We start from the raw sequence: 18,282 nt of genomic DNA on the forward strand, positions 1-18,282 counted from the left end.
CAAAACACCACATCAGGGCTGTGTGCATGTGCAGGGAGGGGGTCACTGAGCACGTCTACATAGGAGAACACCGTCCCAAGAAGTGGAGGCTCAGTTCAGGGTTAAAGTGCACGTGTGCATGTCCTTGGTGCACGTCGGTCTGTCATTATGTCTGTAATGTGTTCTGGAAGCACTGATTAAGCCCCTACTGTGTGCCCAGCCAGAGAGGGCAGCAGTTCTGGGTGGTGGGTGCAGACCTTCCGGTGGGCTCTGCAGGCGGATGATGGACCACCCTGGCCACCCACTTGCCCTGGTCCCCACCTTGTCACCCGGCCTTGAAGATCTTGGGGTGGCCGCTGTGCTCCCTTGCCCAGCTGCAGAGCGCTTCTGCAGCGGGACAGTCATGTGTTCTGTCCTTTCCTCTTTTCTCCCTCATCCTCCCTGCCCCCTGTCCTTTTCCTCTCACACAACATGCATTCAGTACACACTCAGTCAGTCACTAATATTTGCCTCTGCGGCCCCTCTGGCCCATTTCCCCACGCGGGGGCGCTCCCACCTAGAAGGAGAAAGAGCGCTTTGGGGACCAGCGGGAAGGGATGGGAGCAGCAGCTCCGCTGGGCTTTTTATAAACCCTCCTTGTCAAGCAGCTCTGCTGGCAGAGCTTGCAGGGGGTGGTGAGTGGGGATGACGGGGGCCACGCCAAAGAGAAATGGCAGAGTGGGTCCACCGGGTCTGGCCGGCTCCTCAGCTTCAAGGGTCCCTGAGTCACGGATGGCTGACTGGCTGGTGTATTTTAGGGTTTTGCTTCATTAGAGCATCACAAAACACAGAGTGGTCTCAAGCTGGCCTTAGGGATGGGAGGAGCACTGACGTTGAAGATGATAAGCTGGAGTGGTTTTTACATTCAGTGATCACCATCTGTCTTTGACCCCTAAGAGGGCCCCTCGGGAACCAGGCATGTCCCCACTGTTCCCCACCTGAGCCTGCAGTCACCCTTGGCTCAGCCCCACCCTCCATTCCCTCTGACCCTAATAACCCTTTCAGGGGGAGCTGGGGCAGGTGTGATCAGCTCCAAGATGTCCCTTGCTGGGTCCCCCTGGGAGTGTGTGGCTGAGCTGGGCTTGACAAAGCAGGTCTTTGCATTGCCAGGCCCTGCAGACCATTCTCCACCTCCCATCCTCGTGCAGGAAATGAAGAGGCCTGAGTGGGTCCCCCCCGCCCCCGCTAATCCCAGGAGCATGTGATTCCTGAAGGGCCCCCAGAACCACACAGAGCTGGGTGATGGCCTGCTTTCATTGCTAGATGGGTTCTCAGTGCCTTCTCAAAGTTACATTGGTTTCTCATGTCCAGGGTTGATGGGCCTTGTCAGATTTAAAGATGAACGTTGTTTGCTCATCTCTACTTTCCTCTCATCCTTGAGTTTCTAGAACAGCCTGGTCATTATACTGAGGGGTGAGGAAGCTCTCGTGTGTGGCAGGCTGAAGACAAGCCGGCTTCACAGTCAGGCCCACGCCTGAGACCCGCCACTGGGTGGGGGTCAGCTGTGCCTGGCGGTACTCCCGAGTCCTCAGGAAAGGCCCCTCGTGGAGAGTTCGTGGGCACCTCAGCACCCAGGGTTAGGCCAGAGGCCACAGAAGCCCCAATTCTGCCTGGCCAGGCCTGGGGCGGGGCTGTGGCCTCAGGAGGGCACTAACACGTTGGGAGACACTGCAGAGTGGTGGGGCCCACGTTCTTGTAGGAGACGACGGGGTCCTTGCAATGGGACCAGAATATTGGCATTTGCACCAAAGGAAATGGGGGTGATGGTTCTCTCTGTCTTTTGTGAGTCACTGGTGGGCTGCCTTGGCCCAGCTTCACCCCTGACACACGCTCCTGTCTGCTCCCCCTTGGTCCTGGGTAACCTGTTATCACACCTTTGTCACATCAAGTGTATGCGAGCACTTGAGTGTGAAGCCCACGGAGGTGAGGCCGGGAAAACCAAAACCCTCAGAGTTCCAAGCATGGCACCACTGTAACCCTCCCCACCCACTGGGCAGTAAAGACCCCTGCTACTGAGGAAGAACTTTCCAGAAATTCTCTTAAGAAGGTCTGTCCTATCCCTGCGGGCATCCTGGGGAGAATTCAGTTGTCAGTATTGGCATGAAAGTGAATTTGATTTCCTTCTGGAGGAGCCAGGTTCTGCAGAGTCTCAAATGCAGACGCCTCTGCTTGCTCAAGGTGACAAACAGTGACACTGAAGTGACCTAACAGGCCCCTGAGACCCTTCCTTGAGTCTTTCCTCCAAAAACTCACAATACCCCATTGCAGGCTCTTTGACTGAGAAGCGGGATGGAGGCTGGGGTCACGCGGGGCACCCGTACCCTGATCAGAGCCTGCAGGGCAGACCCTGCCAGGCCGGAGCAGAGGAGAATCCTGGCTGGGGCAGGCCCAATGGGGAGGGACTGGGACCCAGCAGGCGAGCCTATTCCCGGGCACATTTGTCCTCATGGAGTCCGCTCAGTCTCGCTGATGCTGTCAACCCCCTGAGCCCAGGACAGCTACTCCTTTAATCCAGCTCTGGCCCCGCTGTGGCTGGAGATCTTCCCAGCTGTCTTCACAGAGAATAAAGTCAGCAAGGGATAAATCAAGGAGGGTCTGGACCCATGGGCTCCGTCTGTGGAGCCTCTCTCTGAGCGTGACGACCTAGTGGTCAGGGCAGGCTCGGGAGGTCGAGCCTTGGCAGGAGCCCGGAATGACCCTGGGAACAGGAAGCTTGACCACTGAATGTTTGCAGAATACAGGGAGGGCGCGAAACATGAGAAAGAGCTTTCCAGATCAAATCTAAAGGCCTGACTTCTGTGCTCAATGACTGATGTGTTTCCTGATCAGTTCAGATGCAGGCCGCAGGCTGTCTAGAGGGGAGAGTGCCTGGGGGCAGGGCCGCTGGCAGTCATGGCCAGCTGCGTAGGCTTTCCAGGGCACGAGTCAACTGGCTGAGCTTCCCTTCCCCGAAATTGACCACTAGAACTTTCCCCATCACTCCTGACACTGCCCCTGTCCTAGGAGGGCCTCCTGCACTCTGCCGAGGATTCCTCTTGGAGGACTCAGGACTCAGGGCTGACATAGGGTCCCTGGCTGAAAGGACCGTGACAGAAACGCACTCAACGTAAACGTCGCTTAGAGAACACAAACACAGGAGGTGTGCTGCGTCTGTGGAGCTTGCCCTGGTTCCTGACCGTGGTGTTCTCCGTCTGCTCAGGGAGAAACAAAGGCAGCAGTGCTCTTGGTGGAGGCCCAGCGTTGGCAGAACGCGGCAGCCGGGAAGGGTCCAGCCACAGGATGCCCCGCCAGCCCAGTGCTACCAGGCTGCCCAAGGGGGGCGCACCGGGGAAGAGCCCCACTCGGGGCAGCACCTGAGATGGGCAGAGACTCCTGCCGCCCTACTGTGGGCTCCCCAGCCCCCTCACAGAGTCTCTGTGTGGTTTCCTCCAGCTGGTAATAAACCTTTCGGAAAAGCTGAGAGTCTGTTCAAGACGTTCTCTATCACCTGTTGAATATGGTAAGGCACAAAGATTTAGAATCAGTTCTGTCGCTGGTCCTGGTTATGCTACAGCTGCACTAACCAAGTGACTTAAACCAGTGGCTTCCCCCTCCAGGACCTCAGGTTCGGGTCTGAGAGAAAATATCCATGTTACCAGGTCTCTTATAAATAGACATCAACACATTTTGCTTAAAGTGAAAAGTACGATGCTTTTACTGAGACCGTGGACGTGAGGACAAAGATGAACTATGTCATAACCTATGGCTTCTAACCTTCTGAGGGGCATAAATGCCGTGGAAAATCCAAAGAAAACCCTTTTCCCCAAAAAATGTCCTGACCTTACACATCTGACTGACAGTTTTAGGATTTGGTGAACACCCCCAACTTGCACGGACCTCAGATTTTAAAACTCCAGCTCTAAGCTTTTATACTTTAGTCCACATGTCCCACTAATGGAGAAGTATGAAAACCGGCAAATTCAATTGAAAAACCTAACTCAGTTTTCCTAGAATTTAGTAAATCTTTGTGCTTTGAAAGCTTGGATTGGAAATATTGACTATTTCACCCCAGGTCATGTCACGTAAGCAGTGGCTCCTTACAGATGTAGGTGGCACTCCGCCCACTCCAGCAGGGCAGCAGTGTGTCTAAGATGCAGGTCAAGACTCGTGCACCAGCCTGAGGGAGCGCACAGCATAAGGAGGGACCAGAGCCCGGGCACCCTGCAGACAGGGTCTACACAACCAGCTGAACAGGGCAGAGGTGGCCACGAGTGGATCTATCACCAGCCCATTTTCCTGCTGGCCGACCCTACAATAGGTTTTCCTAATTAGGAGCCTGAGTCCCACAGACACTTCAAGCACTAACCCTCCAGTTTCTCCCCTAACGTGGCTATGGGCATACACTTGTACCTCCCTCCTTTCTGCAGAGGGATTCAAAGGAGCTCATGTGGGGCTTTAGCTAGGCTCTCCTACCCTCCCAGGACAGCTGCCGGAGTGCCCAAGAACCTACTGACCACGGTGGGCTCCAGGTCCACAAACACGGCTCTGGGAATGTGCTTGCCAGCCCCAGTCTCGCTGAAGAACGTGTTGAACGAGTCATCCCCACCGCCGATGGCTTCATCACTTGGCATCTGACCATCAGGCTGAATTCCATGTTCAAGGCAGTGCAGTTCCCAGCAGGCATTGCCGATCTGGACCCCCGCCTGCCCCACGTGGATAGAGATGCACTTGCGCTGGGAACCAGAACATAAACATGACACCCTCGTCTTCAAGGCAGTCGTCACTCTATGACATGCAACCAAGACCTGATATCATAAATTAATGTTCGTAAAATATTTTGGTGTCTGAAGGTTTTCTCAGACACCACATCCCATGACCTGCCAATGATCAGTTCATATCTGAACACCTGCCCATCCAACAAGGATAGAAACACACTTGAGCTATGAATAGGAATACAGCCACTGTAATCTCATCTTCCAAGCCATCAATAAGTAATATTGGGGCCGGCCCAGTAGCATAATGTTTAAGTTCACACGCTCTGCTTCAGCGGCCTGGATTTTGCAGGTTTGGATGCTGGGCACACATCTATGCACCACTCGTTGTGTCACACTGTGGTGGTGTCCTACATAAAGTAGAAGAAGACAGGCACCGATGTTAGCTCAGCAACAATCTTCCTCAAGCAAAAAGAGGAAGATTGGCAACAAATGTTAGCTCAGGGCCAATCTTCCTCACAAAAAGAATAAAATAAGTAATGTTAAAAGTTAATATAAAATAAGCAGTCAAGTAATTTTGCTGTCACCTAAGGATGGATTTACCACCCTGTTTTAAGCAATGGCTTACAAAATCAGAGAAAATATTTGAAATAACAGTTTTTGGTCACTGGCCAACAGGCAGCAGAGACAGTGATTGCTCACAGATGAGAAACAAAGTCAGCCACATTCCCACCCCAGAAGTTTCCTGGTGAGGAGTTTCCAGGCTGCAGCAGAGGGAGGGAGACCCCAAGCCCAGGGAGCCCCCGAGTGGAGAAGAGAGGATTCGGGGCTCACGGCGGCCGGGGCAGCAGGAAACCACGGTGCCGATGCTGGAGGGGAGAGAGAGCTGCAGGGAAAGCGCTCTGTGCAGACCAGCGGGGAGCCCCAGGGAGTCCACAGCTGAGGCCTGCTCAGCACACGTGTGGGAGGGACTCCTGAGCTCACAGCCGCCATGCTGGAAAGCCCCTCCCTCACAAACACTGAATGGGCCCCTCAGAAGTGGGCCCGAACGTGGGGCTGGCCCCGTGGCCGAGTGGTTAAGTTCGCGCGCTCCGCTGCAGGCAGCCCAGTGTTTCGTCGGTTCGAATCCTGGGCGCGGACATGGCACTGCTCGTCAGACCACGCCGAGGCAGCGTCCCACATGCCACAACTAGAGGAACCCACAACGAAGAATACACAACTATGTACCGGGGGGCTTTGGGGAGAAAAAAGGAAAAAATAAAAAATATTTAAAAAAAAAAAACAAAAGAAGAAGTGGGGCCGAACGAGGCCTACACTCAAGGCTGTTCTGGACCCACCTGAGAAAGCTGAAAAGCAAGCCTCAAAGGATCAACTGTCTCCAGGTATATTAATAGCACCCCAGAAAAAAGCCTACAGATAGTTAAAGGATCACCAAGAAAATCTAGCACCCAAGAATGTAAAATTCATAATGTCTGGTATCCAATCTAGACTTATCAGGTACATACAAAAAATCCAGAAAATATGACCTTATGAAGAGAAAAGGAATCAATAAAAACAGACCCAGAAATGACATAGATGATAGAATTAATAGACAAGGACATTAAAATATTGTATATCCATATACTCAGAAATGCAGAGGAAAAATTAGCATTATAAGGGGAGATGTGTTTGATATTAAGAAGACCTAAGTCAAGCTACTAATGATAAAAAAAAAGATAATGTCTGAAAAGAAAAACGCACCGGATGGTATTAACAGCAGATTACGTACTACAGAAGACAAGATTTGAGGATGATCAAAAAGTTCTGGAAACAGACAGTGGAGCTGGTTATATAACACGTGAATGTACTTAATGCTACTGAATCATATACTTAAAAATGGTTAAAATGGCAAATTTTGTGTCATGCATTTTGTCACCAAAAAAAGGTGACACTCAGCAATAAAAAGGAACCATGTTAACACACGCAACAACATGGATGAATCTCAAAATATATATAGTGAGTGAAAGAATCCAAACAACTGCAAAGACTGAACTCAGTGATCCCATTTACATCAAATTCTAGAAAACATAGAAAAGTAGATTGGTAGGGAGGGGAGGGGGGGCAGGAGGGCGGGCTTACAAAGGGGCACGAGGGAGCTTGGAGGTGATGGACATGTTCATTATCTTGACAGAGGAGATGGCTTCATGGGTTATCAATATGTTAACAAACGCTAACCCTTGTCAAACTATACACTTTATTTTTTATTTTATTTTACTTTTTTGGTGAGGAAGATTGTCCCCGAGCTAACATCTGTGCCAGTCTTCCTCTACTTTGTATGTGGGACAACGCCACAGCGTGACTTGATGGGTGTGTGCAGGTGTACGCCCAGGATCCAAACCTGTAAACCCAGGGCGGCCAATGCAGAGCGAGCGAACTTAACCACTATGCAACCGGGCCAGCCCCAAATTATACACTTTAAATGAGTACTTCATTTTTATGTCAATTTTACCTTAATCAAACTGTAAAAAATAAGGCAAAATAAAGATTTTTCTCAGACACTCAAAAGCTAAGAGAATTAATCATTAGCAGATCACTACTACAAGAGAGGTTAAAGGAATTCCTCCAGGCAGAAGCAAAAGAATACTAGATGGAGAATTGGAGCTACATAAAGGAATGAACATCACAACAATTACTAAATATGGCGGCAAATATAAAAGATTTTTACTATATTTTAAAAATATAATTGAATGTTAAGGGAAAATTTAAAAAAATTAAAATATGACAATAGGACCGAGACCAAGAAGGGGACACGGAAGGGGACCATCGTGAAATGGTACAGTGTCATGGGAAGGTTGACTGGCATAAACCGAAGATGTAGGCAGTAATCCTCAAAGCAAACACAAAAAATAAAATGAAGGGGAATAGGCAAGAAGCTAATAAAGGAGATAAAATGGAATCATACAAATAATTAACCCAAAAGAAGGTAGAAGAAGGAAACCGGAAGAAACAAATGGGATAAATAGAAAACAAAGAGCAAGCTGGTGGGTTTAAACCCAACCACACCAATAGTCACATTAACGTCCTTACTAGTTCAATGTAGTTACCCAATAAAAGGCAGCTTGTCAGATGGAGAAAAAGGCAAGACCTAACTCTATGCTCACTACAGGAAGCCCAGAGATATGGCAAAAAGTAAAGAATGGAGAAAAATACAGTATGTTGTGCCTACACCAAAGGAAATAAGAGTGGCTATAGGAACAGCGTGGTTTTTCTTCTATGGTGTTTGTTTTCTGCTGACACCAGCACGTTCTAAGCACGCAGACTGGCCTTGGTCTAGTAGAGGCGAGGCTGGGATGGACGGACCGCCCCATCAGGTGTCCTCCCAGCAGGTTTAGAAAAAACTCCACTCTGGACGAGGCTGGGCAGCAGGGATGGGAAGGGTGTATGGGTACCTGGAAGGGGCAGCGATGACACTGCTCCAGCACGCGAGGACCAGGTGGTGAGTCTGGGGCCTCCCACTCCGCCGCTCATCTCATGCTTCTCCAAGAGCACCAGGGTGAGCTCAAACCGGCAGCTGGGCGGGCGGACTAGCAGGAACTCAGGGTCTCTCAGTTCTGGCGTTCTCTGATGTCCCGGCAGGCCTCTGGTCAGGGTTGGGGGGCAGGCCCCACCAGACAGCACCTCACCTGCAGAGAGCAGCACACCCATGTGGTGTCCAGGCGGGGGAGAGCACAGGCCAGGACCAACACTGCTGCTTTCAAAGCATTTTCCCAGGGAAAGAGGGTCATTTCATAATAAAGGAGCCAACTCACCAGGAAGGCAAAACTATCCTTAATAGTTATGTATCATTTGAGTCATGGCTTCTAGCCACAGAGCTTCAAAATACACAAAGAAAAACCGACAGAGCTGAAAGGAGAAATAGACAATCCACAGTCAAAGATTTCAACTCTCTTGATAATTGATTGAAAAACCAGACAGAAATGAGTAAGGATACAGAAGCCCTGGACGGCACTGTCAGCCACTCTGACCTAAATGACATTATAGAACATCCCTCCAACACAGCAGAGGACACATTCTTCTCATAAGCACAGGGGACATTTGCCAACAGAGACCACATTCTCCACCAACCATGAGACAAGCCTCAATAAATCCCAAATAATCCAAACAAGAGTTTGACCAGTAGTGGGAGGAAGAGCAGACTCCAGAGAGCCATGCACCTCCTCCAGCTCCAGTCTCCGTCACTGCACCCTTGAGTGGTGACCTGGCCCAGTCACCATCACCACACCCTGAGCGGCGACGCCAAGAACCTCAGCTGCCCCCACCCCCAGTGCTGCCAACACCTAGCCCAGCACCAGGGGCAGGGTGCAGGCACATGAGAATAATCGTAACAAAGGTTTTGGGAACAGTAAAATGATTGAGTGTAAGAAACGGATGTGGTTTCATCCAGAGGAGAGACACCAAGGAAGATGTGTGTGTACACAGACGGCCACAGAGAGGAAGAACCCAGCGAGGACCTTCGCGGCGCAGGAGACGGGGAGACTGTGCGGTCTGGTGCTGTTGGAGGAGAAGGGGTGCAGAGGCAGCAGAGGTGACAGGCCTGGAGGAGCTGCAATGCAAGACAGTAAATGTGCAGCAGCAGGACCAGCCCGGTGGCGCAGTGGTTAAGTGTGCACGTTCCGCTTCCGTGGCCCGGGGTTCACCAGTTCAGATCCCAGGTGTGGACATGGCACCACTTGGCAAGCCATGCTGTGGCAGGCGTCCCACATATAAAGTAGAGGAAGATGGGCATGGATGTTAGCTCAGGGTCAGTCTTCCTCAGCGAAAAGAGGAGCATTGACAGCCAGTTAGCTCAGGGCTAATCTTCCTCAAACAACAAATAAATAAACAAATAAATGTGCAGCAGCCTGGGACCATCATAGACACTGTTCACGTCACAGGGGTCCTCCACACACCCACCAGCAGAACTACCAGAATAGTGAGAGCGAGAAAAAACGAGGGATCAGAGAATGCTCCTGAAGGCCAGGCCCCACAGTGCCAACCTGACCACATGCGGGCCTTGGTCCCCACCTTACTACATGCAGAGACGCTATGGGTGACAAGCACAGTGTTCCAGCCCTCCTGTGTAGGGAGAAGTGATGGAGGGGACTGACAACCAGGGTGCAGGAGAACAAGGCAGACCAGTGAGACAGAAGCTGTATCGGGGTATAGACCACAATTCCGCAGGAGCCCTCCTCGCCAAAGACGGCCCAGAGAAGGTGGTCATGGAGGTCAGGAAAACCAAGGAGATGAGACCTAATGTAAGCAGTCACCTCAACATGAGCACCTTTAATGACCAACACAGACGCCAAGAAAATCCCAAAGAACAAGATGGCAAAGGGACAAAAGCAGCTGCTCCCCCAGCTGAGAGTCCTTCCCCTCCCGAGGCTGAGCGGGCAGGCTGGGGAAATGCAGGCTCTCCATCACCACCACCAGCCAGGGAGATAGATGCAGGCTCATCATCGCCACCACCAGCTGAGGAGATGCAGGCTCTCCATCGCCACCACTAGCCAGGGAGATAGATGCAGGCTCTCCATCTTCACCACCAGCCAGGCAGATGCAGGCTCTCCATCTTCACCACCAGCCAGGCAGATGCAGGCTCTCCATCGCCACCACCAGCTGGGGAGATGCAGGCTCTCCATCTTCACCACCAGCCAGGCAGATGCAGGCTCTCCATCTTCACCACCAGCCAGGCAGATGCAGGCTCTCCATCTTCACCACCAGCCAGGCAGATGCAGGCTCTCCATCGCCACCACCAGCGGGTTTAGTCAGCCGACAGGAAGGAATGAGTATGAAATTCCAGGAACAAGAGAAAAACAAAAGATCAGAGCTGAAGACCTGAAGTGCTTGCTTTTTGCCCACTGACCAGATAACTAGAACCATCTGCATCATCTATGCAGCATGGCACTTTCAGTATTTTATCTAAAGACGTCTCTTTTTGGTAATGATAATCATGTTTTGTTTTGTTTTTAAAAGCCTAGTTTTTCTCAATACACCTTTAAAGGGTTTTAAATTAATTTCATATTGACACTGAGCAATGGGCTCACTCTGCTGCTGTGATCTGAGCCAATTAATCACAATGAGTTAGGGATAAAGAAAGGAAGTTTTAACTCGATTAGCCAGCATAAGCAGGAAGATGGCAGACTAACGTCTCAAAAAAACCATCTTCGGAAATTACAGAACCTTGAGGTAGTTATCTAGGGAAAATGGGCAGTGAGGAGGGGGTCCAGGGATGTTGGTCTCCAGGTATGATGGGCTCCAGGGTCTTTCATTGTCCTTTTCTCCTGTCAGTGATGATTAATATCTTGCAGGTGTGTTTCCTGCCTGTGGTCAGCCCATTCCTAGAGAGAAACTCATAGAATGAAGTTTTAATGTACCAAGACTTAGGGGAATACACCCATAAAGAGAAGCCATACATCAGGAGAGCTTGTGAATTATTTTAGAGTGCGTGCAGAGCAGCGAGCAGTCACACAGAAGGGGTGGAGGGCCATTTAGCATAACAAGATGGTCTCACTTATATGCACTTACAATATCTGGTCGAGTTAGGTTTTTAAGAACCTCACTTTTAATTTGTGATAAAAGCTTACAACTGGATATTTTCAAAAAACTGCAAGCACCTGTTAATAAAGATCTTAGTAAAAAAAATTCAAACAATAAAACAAATGTTTTCTGAATGTTGGAATTAAGTTAGAAATCAGTAACACAAAGATATCTGAAAAATCCCTAAATATTTGGAAACTAATAACAAGGGAGATTAGAAAGTATTTTGACTGGAATGAAAAGGAACACATGACATAGCAAAATTTGTGGGACTCAGCTAAAACAGTGTGTAGAGGGAAACTTATAAATAAAACATTCATATCAGGGGCTGGTCCCATGGCCAAGTGGTTAAGTTCACACCCTCTGTTTCTGCAGCTCAGGGTTTTGCTGGTTTGGATCCTGGACACGGACATGGCACTATTCATCTAAGCCATGCTGAGGCGGTGTCCCACATAGCACAACCAGAAGAACCTACAATTAGAATATACAACTACGTACTGGGGGGCTTTGGGGAGAAGAAGAAGAAGAGAAAAAAAAGATTGGCACAGATGTTAGCTCAAGTGCCGATCTTTAAAAAAAAACACTCATATCAGAAAAAGCTAGAAAGGTCCAAAATCAACACCTATAAAACTCTTCCAGAAAAGAGAGGAAGAAGGAACGCTTTCCAACTCACTCTATGAGGCCAGCATCACCCTGGTACCAAAACCAAGGACAGGATAAAGAAACACAGACCAGTATCCCTCATGCACACAGACACAGAAAGCCTTTCAAAATCAGTGACCTAAGCTTTCAACTTAAGAAACCAGAAAAAGAGAAAATATCCTAATTATGCAGGAAAAAAGGAAATAATAAAGAGCAGAAATAAACTAATCAGAAAACAGAAAACAAGAGAGAAAACTAGATGAAACCAAAACTTGGCTTTTTGAGCTGAAAATCACACTGATAAACCTCTAGCAAAATTGATTCAGGGAAAGAAAAGACACACATTACCAATATCAGGAACGAAAAAGAGGATGTCACTATTGATACTAAGGTATTGAAAGGGTACAGGAATATCCTGAGCAACCTGTGCCAATAAATTCAACAACATAAGGGAAATGGACAGATTCCTTATACCCACTACTGGAGCCCCCTCAAGGAGAGAGAACCAGAATCAAAATGAGATAGGCACTTAAAACGGCCACATCAGGATCCAGATCATTTTAAGCATGAGTATTATTTCCCTATCATATAACTATGGATCACATTACAGTTCAGAAATCTCAAACTACTTCAAGTTCTTTCTGATTTCCCAACCCAGCACTGTAATCTCCTAGCTCATAAGAGTGATGGTCTGGAAGCCTAGAAATTCTGCTTCTGGGCTTGTCCTTAGTAACTGAAAGACAAGGGGCTAAGTCACAGATGATAGGCTACTTCTGGTTCCAACCAAACTGCAACACTGAGCCAGAAGCTAAATTATCCTTTGAGGCAGGGAAAATTCTCCAGAAGGTTGTCAACTTTGGGATGAGGCTCTGGGATGCATAAAGTAGGATTTCAATCAACATTTCTGTACCTGGGGTTTCCATTAAATTCATCTTGACACACAAACCCTTCTAACACAAAGGGAAAGTACCTGGAACGAACAATATGGTCTCAGAGAAAACCAGTATAAGTTCTTTTAGGTTAAATTCACACCAATTCATCACCACCTCCCCCTCACCTGAAGTTTCTTAATTTAGTTGATTCAACTAAGTACCTTGGCCTTTAAAATCATATTTAGGGGGCCGGTACAGTGGCATGGTGGTTAAGTTCATGCGCTCTGCTTCAGTGGCTCAGGATTCGCAGGTTCGGGTACTGGGTGCAGACCTACACACTGCTCATCAAGCCATGCTGTGGCAGTGTCCCACATACAAAATAGAGGAAGATTGGCACAGATGTTAGCTCAGTGACAACCTTCCTAAAAAACATCATAATTAGGCAATTCAACTTGAGAAGACACTATTATACCAACAGACAATGGCTGAACAGCTCTTCTGAAAGTATTAATCATGGTATTTTTCTCTTTGAAGACAAAGCCTTTGCTAAAAATAACAGCTCCTAAAAATGACGAAATGCACAAATTTCTTCTAATGTGGAAGCTTCCTTTAACGTGTCAGGTAATAGAAGACACATTTCCTTTACATTTGGAATACTTCACCTCTAAATAACATTGTTTTGAGCACCTTGATTTCACGCTGTGCAATGACCAATAACAGAAGCCTCAAAACCACTTTTATAAAAGGAAAATGCAGCAGTTAGTGTGAGTTATTATGTACTTAGAATATTTTATAAATTTTTGAAGCTACCACAGTGGGCAGGAGGGAAAACTGAGGCTGAGATGACTAGTCATCGGCCTCACTTAACTGGGAACAAGTGAAACTTGAACTGGACCTTGTAAAGCCCTGTCCCAGGGTCCTTGTGCCCTCTCTCCACATAAGCCTGTCTCTTGGGCTCCGCTTGTTTTAGAGGCGCAGTATGAGAGGGCGTTGGCTGGGTTTCATTTACGTGTAAACTATCACCGCGTTAATTCAACAATTAGCCAGTAGATACCTATGAGCTGAGGATGTAAAAATGAACAAATTAAAGGCAGAAGCCTACCCTGCTGTGGGAAAACAGGAATTCCCATAGATTGCTCATGGAAGGGAATCCAACAACACCTACAAACTCACAGCCATCCACTTCTGGCATCCCGTATGTATCTACACCAGTAAGAACTAGCACATGCACAGATACTCACTTACATGTAAAAGCAGCCTTATATGTAAAAGCAGGACAGCATTCCAGTCTGCAGCGATACACAACAGGCTGAATAACCTGCAGCCACACTCTGGAGCACTGTGCAGCCGCAATCGACAACGCAGATCTTTGTAGGCTGACACGGAGGGAGCTGGATGTTTTGTACAATCAAAAACAGGTGAAAGAGTGTCCACTGGGTGCTACCTTTGGTGCAAGAAAAAGGGGATATCAGCAAATCTATTTGTTTGCTTGGTTTTGCTTAAAAAAAAATTATCAGTATAAACAACCAGAAAAAAACCTATCTAACGGAGGAAGCAAGATTTTCCCCATATACCATTTTCGATCATTCTTATTTCAAGACCCTGTAAATACTGCCCATTTTCTTAAGTGCCCTCGTGAGCTTGCAGTGTAGCAGAGACACACAGGAGAGAGCTCAAGTGCAACACTTGGTGCTGAATTGGGAAGGAAGAGTCTGGAAGAGCGAGAGCAGAAGGCGACCACACATGTGCAGTGTGCCTGGTGCCCACCCCTGACCCACAAGCTGGGGACACGACCCTGGGTGGTGCCTGGTCCTGGCACTGCGCGAGCAGGTACAAGGTCCTTCAGTACCACACACCCCCGCCCCCGACTTCACCTCAGGCCTGGCCTCCAAGCCCCGCCTCCTCCCAGATCCCCGCCGGCTACCCGCCCGGGCTGCTCATCCTGGTCCAACTCCACGCGCCTGACTGCGAGGTCCTGCGAGGTCCTGATTGGCTCGCCGCCCGCTTGATTGCCATTGGCTCTGACCCATTTGGGGGGGCGGGCCCCGGCCAGGAGCCAAATCGCAATTGGCCATTTTCTTGAGCGGCGAAATCGCTCTTTTGATTGGTCTTCACTTTGGGCGGGAAGCGCCCCTCGGCGGCGGCTGCAGCAGCGCAGCAGCTGCACATCTGGCGCCGCGTCAGCGGGAAGCTGCGAGGCTGGCGGCGGCTGAGCGACTGCGGAGGGGCGGCCGCGGGGCAGTAGGGAGCCCCTGACGGGTGGAGGCCGCGCTGCCGGAGCTCTCGCACCGGAGCCCCACTGTCCGTCCTTGACAGGCAGTCTCATCGTGAGCGGCACGGGCGTGGCGAGGACAGGGCCTGGGCCTGGGAAAGGCCTTGGCGGACGTCAGCTCTGCAAACACCCGTGAGGGGGCGGTCCGCGCCCTCTCACTGGCCTGAGGTCAGTGTCCTGGGCTGGGAGGAAGCTTTACGCGGTGGGGGAGGTGGGGTGCGGAGGGGGGGGAGGTCGGGGGCTGTCAGGGGCAGACGGGTCACCGACTCCTACAAGAGCACGTGCGACCGACCACGTTATGGGCCCCTGGGAGGAAGTGGCGGGGAGACTCGAGGAAGGAGACAGGGGTACCTCCACCTTCCAGAAGCCTTAGGACCTGTGAGCGGGTCTTGAAGAAAGGATCGCGAGGTTTCCAGGCAACAAGGAGGGAAGGGTGGAGCGGGCGGGCCGGGCTCTGGCGAGTTGTGGGATTCACCCGGGCGTGGTCTGCGGTCGAGAGGGCGACGCAGGCGGCTCTGGGCTGGGCTTGCGCGACCATGGCCGGACCAAGGAGCTTGGCTCTCCTGGGTGGGCGGGAGCCGGACAGCAGCAGATGCGGGTTGACAGGCGCCTAGGGGGAGCACATGGCAGCATGGGGAGTATGGGGGCGGGAGACCCCACAAGCGGTCATGGCAGGAGGCCAGAGAATTACCCACCCCCACACCTTGGTGAGAGGACCCAGAACTTCCAGGGTTCCTCGAAGGGTGACTGGTGCCCCTTTTTACCGCTCCAATCTCCCCCATTCCTGCTGCTGGTCCATGGGAGAGTGTGTTCACCCTGCAGAAAGAAAGAGCCCCTTCTCCTGGCTCTTCTAAGCACAACCTGAATGAGCTGGAATTTTTGTAGAGAAGGCAGCACCAAAAAGGAGTTAAATGTAGAGAATATAAACACATAAATATAAATTATATATAGTAATTTACGAGTATAAATTATATATTAAAATACTAATAAAGATAAAGTAAAAATTAGAGAAACACAGATGCAAAACGTAGATTTCTTGCCCTGCCTACCGCGGCTGGGCCAATGGGCACATGGGATAGTGTTCTCAGTGGCAGTTCAGATGGTCTGGGTTTGAGCAACAACCCCCGCCCCACCCCATGGAGTCAGTGGGCACAACTCTTCAGCTGCCTGCTCCTCCCTTGCTCTGGCAGGTTTCAGGAGTGTGGTCTGGATGGTAGAAGGATCGGAGAGCTGCCGGGGGCTTCCAAGGAGCGGTGTTTGGAGAAACAGTTACTCTTCCCAGGGATGCCCAACAGAGTGGAGCCAGGGTCAGCCTCAGGCAGAGAGGCTGCAGGAATTGGGGGAGGATGCACCTGTGGTAATGGCTGGAGCATGTGGGGACAGATGTGACTGCCATTTCCAGGGCTGGAGACAAAAAGAAGGAAGGGCTGGGAAACCAGTTCATGGTGAGGTGTAATGAGGATAATTGTGGAGAGGTAATATGGGGCAGCATGCAGTGGGCCTTGGTGGTGGAGCTTGGGCTAAATCTGGCCCTGGGGAGAATAGCAGACTAGGGGAGGGGACAGAGAGGATGGAAGCTGCAGGAGACAGACAAAGGTGGAGGAAAAGATAGCAATGAGGACTGACCTGGGAGAAATGTCAGACTTTTTCTGCACCCCTCCTCCCCTGTGAAAATTGAGCAATCTCATTTGGACACTAACAGAAGGGGAACTTCAGGAGGCAGGAGGACATAGGCACATCTAGGTCACATGTGGAGTGTAGACTCAGTGATTAACAGTAGTTGGGGGAAGTGATGCCCTCACTTCGTTAACCTAAAAATAGCCAAAATGAGAGGCAGAGAGGCGTTTAGTTGGGGATGGCCGAGTTGTAATCCAGGGAGCAGAGATTCAGGTAGAAACCCAAATAGTGTCCTGCTAGGGAGTAAAAGTCAGGGGCTTTGAAAAGCACAGAAGGGAGGTTTGCATTACAAAGCGTGTTAACTGGGATTGGAGGCAGAAAACTGATCTTGGCTAAGAAGAATCCATTGCTGAGACTAGCCAGAGGGAGGCACACGTCCATGACTGTGAGGAATTGCAGGTGTCTTGCAGCGTTACTCAGTTCAAAGGTTCATGTTCTGCCCACGAGGACGTGCATAAGAGCCATGCCCTTCATGGCTTCCCAGCTCCATTTTCGAGCCCTCAGACATAAGTGACTCTGTCCTCCTTGACATTCACAACCTCAATCAGGAAATACACAAGGGGCTGGCTTGGAGGAAACACTGGTCTCCCAAATCTTCCTCTGTTCCTCTGTTGACCAGGCTTCATCTCTCTCTGGCGCTCAGCCCTTCCTGCCCCTGGAGTTCTTTCTTGGAAACAGTTTGGTGCTTTATCTTTTATTTTCACAACAAGTTTATTTACACACCATAATATTCACCAACTGAAAGTGTACGCTTCAGTGGGTTGTACTACATCCACAGAATTGTGCAACCATCACCACTGTCTAATTTCAGAACATTGTGATCACCCCAAAAGGAAACTCTGTAGCCATTAGCAGTCACTTCCCATTCCCCTCTCCCCCATCCCCTGGCCACCACTAATCTACTCTCTGTCTCTATGGATTTGCCTATTCTGGACATTTCATATTAATGAAGTTATACAGTATGTTGTCTTTTGTAACTAGCTTCTTTCACTTAGCACAGTGTTCTCAAGATTCATCCATGTTGTATCACGACTTTATTCATTCTTATGGACAAATAATATTCCATTGTATGGCTAGTTCACACTTTATTTCTCCACCAGAGATGATGGACATTTGGATGGCTTCTACTCTGGGGCTACTATGAGTAATGCTGCTGTGAAAATTCATGTACACATCTTTTTGTGAACACATGTTTTCATGTGTTGGGTACATACCTGGGGTGGAGTGGCTGGATCATACAGTAACTACATTTTTGGCATTTTAAGGAACTGCCCCATGGTTTTCCAAAACAGCTGCACTATCTTACATTCCTACCAGTAGTGCATGAGGGTTCCAGTCACTCCACGTCATCTTCAACACTTGTTCTTCTTTTTTCTTTTTTTAAAAAAAGGATTGTATACCACAGTCAAGTGTGATCCATTCTAGGGAAGCAAGGATAGTTCAAGATCCACAAATCAATCAACGTGACACACCGTATTAACAAAATGAAGAATAAAAATATGATCATCTCAATAGATAGAGAAAAAGCACCCGACAGAATTCAACATCTGTTCATGAC

At 49.4% G+C, this 18,282-nt stretch overlaps 1 protein-coding gene and 1 pseudogene across 2 annotated transcripts in view; both read left to right on the plus strand.

The window, feature by feature from the left end:
- The window catches only part of LOC106841685 (mitotic-spindle organizing protein 2B-like), a 95,170-nt gene that overhangs the window by 4,388 nt on the left and 72,500 nt on the right, over positions 1 to 18,282 (plus strand). The window contains exon 3 of one of the 2 annotated variants that reach the window (XM_014857840.3): positions 3,218 to 3,478. The exons of the other annotated variant lie outside the window; for it this stretch is intronic. Within the exon in view, the coding sequence (XP_014713326.1) occupies positions 3,218 to 3,375 (158 nt within the window). The 3' untranslated portion in view covers positions 3,376 to 3,478. Of the gene's footprint in view, positions 1 to 3,217; positions 3,479 to 18,282 lie in introns of those variants that run through there. 2 annotated transcript variants of the gene reach the window in all.
- Positions 9,152 to 10,231, plus strand: LOC139045969 (Y-box-binding protein 1 pseudogene; annotated as a pseudogene).

Source organism: Equus asinus, chromosome 8 (genome assembly GCF_041296235.1).
Source record: "Equus asinus isolate D_3611 breed Donkey chromosome 8, EquAss-T2T_v2, whole genome shotgun sequence".
Taxonomy (NCBI): Eukaryota; Metazoa; Chordata; class Mammalia; order Perissodactyla; family Equidae; genus Equus; species Equus asinus.